Raw genomic sequence first — 3,303 nt, forward strand, 5'->3', positions numbered from 1 at the left:
TGTCAAAGCATTAGCGGACCTCGATCCTTCAGCGAACCTCTCTGCAACTTAATCGTATAATGTCACAATCTCTCTAATTTACGGGTCAGGTCTTGAAATATGACTTTTCAATCCCTTCATGCAACTTTGACTAATAGCCAACGTGCACTAGCAAACAAGTATGGTGCCACAAACACAACATCCAAGGTGCGAGTTCAACAATCTATGGTTGTGACAAAGGACAGGTTAGCTCTCCACTGCGGCACTAACACGGAATCAAGCTTGGTAGGATGACTTCAAACGATGGCACTCAAAACCGCAGCCCAGCACTCAGCAAACTGTGGTTGTGTATCCTCTCAACTTCCTCAAGGCTATCCAGAAACGCCTAGACTTTAACACAAAAGAAGCCAAGTAAAACGGAGCAAGTAGATGCCTTGCGACTTTGACACCATGATAATATGGATAGAGAAACAAAGGCACAAATTATGATATCAACTTACCCAAAACAATTTCATTAGAGACCAATATATACTTGTGTTTGATAGTTACAGCTCCACAAACGGACTAACCCTCATAACTGACTCAACAACAACTAATTACCTCCTTCAACTCAAGATTATTTCAAACATTTTTTGGACTATAAACACAATATAAAACCATCTGAAAAAACCCCAGTGCCACTCCAACAAAGTTTGGTGCCTGCAAAATATGAAGAACGTGAAGATAAAGCGTTTTATACGTCTTGAGCTTTTAACTCTGTTTATCGATAGCTATGGGTCATATATAATCTTGACACTCTAATTCTTGCAAGAAGCAATAAGAGCCATTTATTATTACAATTATATTACCATGATGGAAATATCTCTGCTGATAGCGCCATACGCCATCCACAGCACACTTGAGAGGAAAGTGAACAACCAAAAATAGAAGGTGGGCATGAATTCCATGCTCCTGGTCTGAATTACCAGTCCCTGAATCAAACAGTGTATGTAAGTATTAATGATAAACATCATCAACTTAAATATTATTAATTGATGAACATTACAAACACCAATATTATTAATCTAAGATCTGATTTGAATTTAATCCGATTCCAAATTTCAAGAATATGATCAAAGAAGTGAAATTAACCATTTAACCTGGAATTTTTTTAATTTCAAAAAACTAATACAATAGGGCAACTTACAATTACAGATAAAGGAGAAATGTCAAGAAGAACAGTGGCCACCATTCCTGAAATTCCTACAAGGACCTTCTTGTTCTTGTGATCATGTACAACGCACAAAGAAAATATGACAATAGTGCCAAACAACAGCAATAAACCAACAACCACCATCCCCATATTTCTCTGCAAAAAGAATATATATATACATATAGTTTCCACTGCCGAATGCCTAAAATCATATTCTATTGAAAACAAGCCATTAATTCAAAGTAGAGAACTTTGAAAATAATACTATTCACAGAGGCAATATGATGACATAATACTTTGATTTTTGGTGTAGCGAAAGTGAGAAAGATGCAAACGAGGCAGAGCTCTAGCAGAACACCGATGGCATTGACAACCATGACAACCACATTATGCCATCCGTTGCTGATTAGCGGTGATCCATACCATGTGTACACCAGAGAGTAGAAGAGGGCTGCCGCATAAGGGAAGCCTGACAAACTCTTGTGCTCCTGTTTTCCATAACCCTCTTGAACGTAGTACTGTTGCCAAACATTACAAAACAAAGCTTTTACGCTATGCGCTATATTTAATAGCGAAATCTTCCTTAGCATTGGGTTTCTTGATCCACTCAGTGTTTTTATGTTATAAATTATATTCATGCTGAATTTTTCCTTAAACTTAGCATTGGGTTTCGTGATCCACTCAATGCTTTTATGTTAAAAATTATATTCATGCTGATTTTTTCCTTAAATTTGAGTTAATTGATATATGAGGTGGAAACATCTTATACTTACATTGATCCACCATACATGAGCAAATCAAAGGAACTTCCTGTAACGTCATATGTCAGATAAATCAGCTGACAGCCCAATGACACCGACTAAGATGCTAAAATTAAGTCATATATTCCTCCTATATCTATTTATAATAGACTGACACAAAGCTTATACTCAAGAAAATGGTAGTTTTCACAGACCTAAAATGCCAACGCCCAAACGTACAGTGTAGTTCATCATTTCTTTGTTAAGGAAATATGAAATTGATTTCCCAACAAGGACGTGAAAAGGAAAGAAAATTCATTTCTTTGTTAAGGAAATATGAAATTGATTTCCCAACAAGGACGTGAAAAGGAAAGAAAATTCTCTAAGCGAGAAGGTGACTTCTTCATTTGCCATACTTATACCCTACCCCTCACCTACCTTCAAAATTTTGACCTGACCTGCCTTCAAAATTTTGACCTAGATATGGAATCAATTCTAAAGCTGTTGGTTGGCTCTCATAGTACAAACCCATTTCATCCCTACCGTTGAAAGTGCGTTCCATTTGTTTCGATCTTCACCGGCTTTCCTCTAAGTGAAAAAAAAATGATTTAATATGGTCTCCTACTCCCACTCAGCCAGAATAGAATATGCAATTGTTATTCCTGTATACCCCATATATGTCGATGATTATCCATTGTTTGTTTGTCACTTTCATTTCATCTTTCCTCCATTTTCGCTCAGTGTCTTGTAAGTCATTTCATATCCATTTGCTTTTTCTCTTGCTATTATTATCCGTTACGTGTATTGCTCTGGTTTTACCATTTATTTTATAATATGAGCACTTGTATCATCAGCGATCATGATAGATTCAGTTTGATTTTTTAATTAACACAGTGAATGTCAGTGAGAATTCACACTTCGAGTTTTTTTTTCACATTAACAAAAATAGAATCATGAAATATTTTGTTTCTTTCTATATGCGGCTTGAGTTTTCTTGCACTTTAATTAACATAGTGTATCTCGGGGAGAATTATCTGGAGAACTATCATGTAACATAGTGTATCTCAGGGAGAATTAACTGGAGAACAATCATGTAGGATTTTACAATGGAAAAGACATACAAAATAATTGAAGAACTCATGGTGTATGTAAGATGGGAATTATCTGGAGAACGATCATGTAAGAATTTTCAATGGAAAAGACACAAAAAAAAACAAAAAAAAATGACTTAAAAACTCATAGTGTATGTTAGGGTGAATTATCTGGAGAACGATCATGTGGGAATTTTCAATGGGCAAGACATACAAATTATTGAAGAACTCATGGTGTATCTCAGGGAGAATTATCTGGAGAACAATCATGTGGGATTTTCCAATGGAAAAAACATACAAA

The 3,303-nt window shown here is 35.8% G+C and overlaps 1 protein-coding gene across 1 annotated transcript in view; it reads right to left on the reverse strand.

The window, feature by feature from the left end:
* Nucleotides 1-600: 600 nt before the first annotated feature.
* Nucleotides 601-3,303, reverse strand: part of LOC149260078 (bidirectional sugar transporter SWEET3b-like) — a 3,967-nt gene continuing 1,264 nt past the window's right edge. Inside the window, exons 2-5 of the mRNA XM_089456501.1 lie at nucleotides 1,468-1,689; nucleotides 1,166-1,327; nucleotides 828-950; nucleotides 601-678 (exon numbers count right to left, since the gene is read on the reverse strand). Of these exons, the coding sequence (XP_089312627.1) occupies nucleotides 601-678; nucleotides 828-950; nucleotides 1,166-1,327; nucleotides 1,468-1,689 (585 nt within the window). The remainder of the gene's footprint in view (nucleotides 679-827; nucleotides 951-1,165; nucleotides 1,328-1,467; nucleotides 1,690-3,303) is intronic.

The sequence above is a fragment of the Pinus tabuliformis genome, chromosome 6, assembly GCF_031772625.1.
Source record: "Pinus tabuliformis cultivar Carrire ecotype Pingquan chromosome 6, CPIR1, whole genome shotgun sequence".
Lineage (NCBI taxonomy): Eukaryota > Viridiplantae > Streptophyta > Pinopsida > Pinales > Pinaceae > Pinus > Pinus tabuliformis.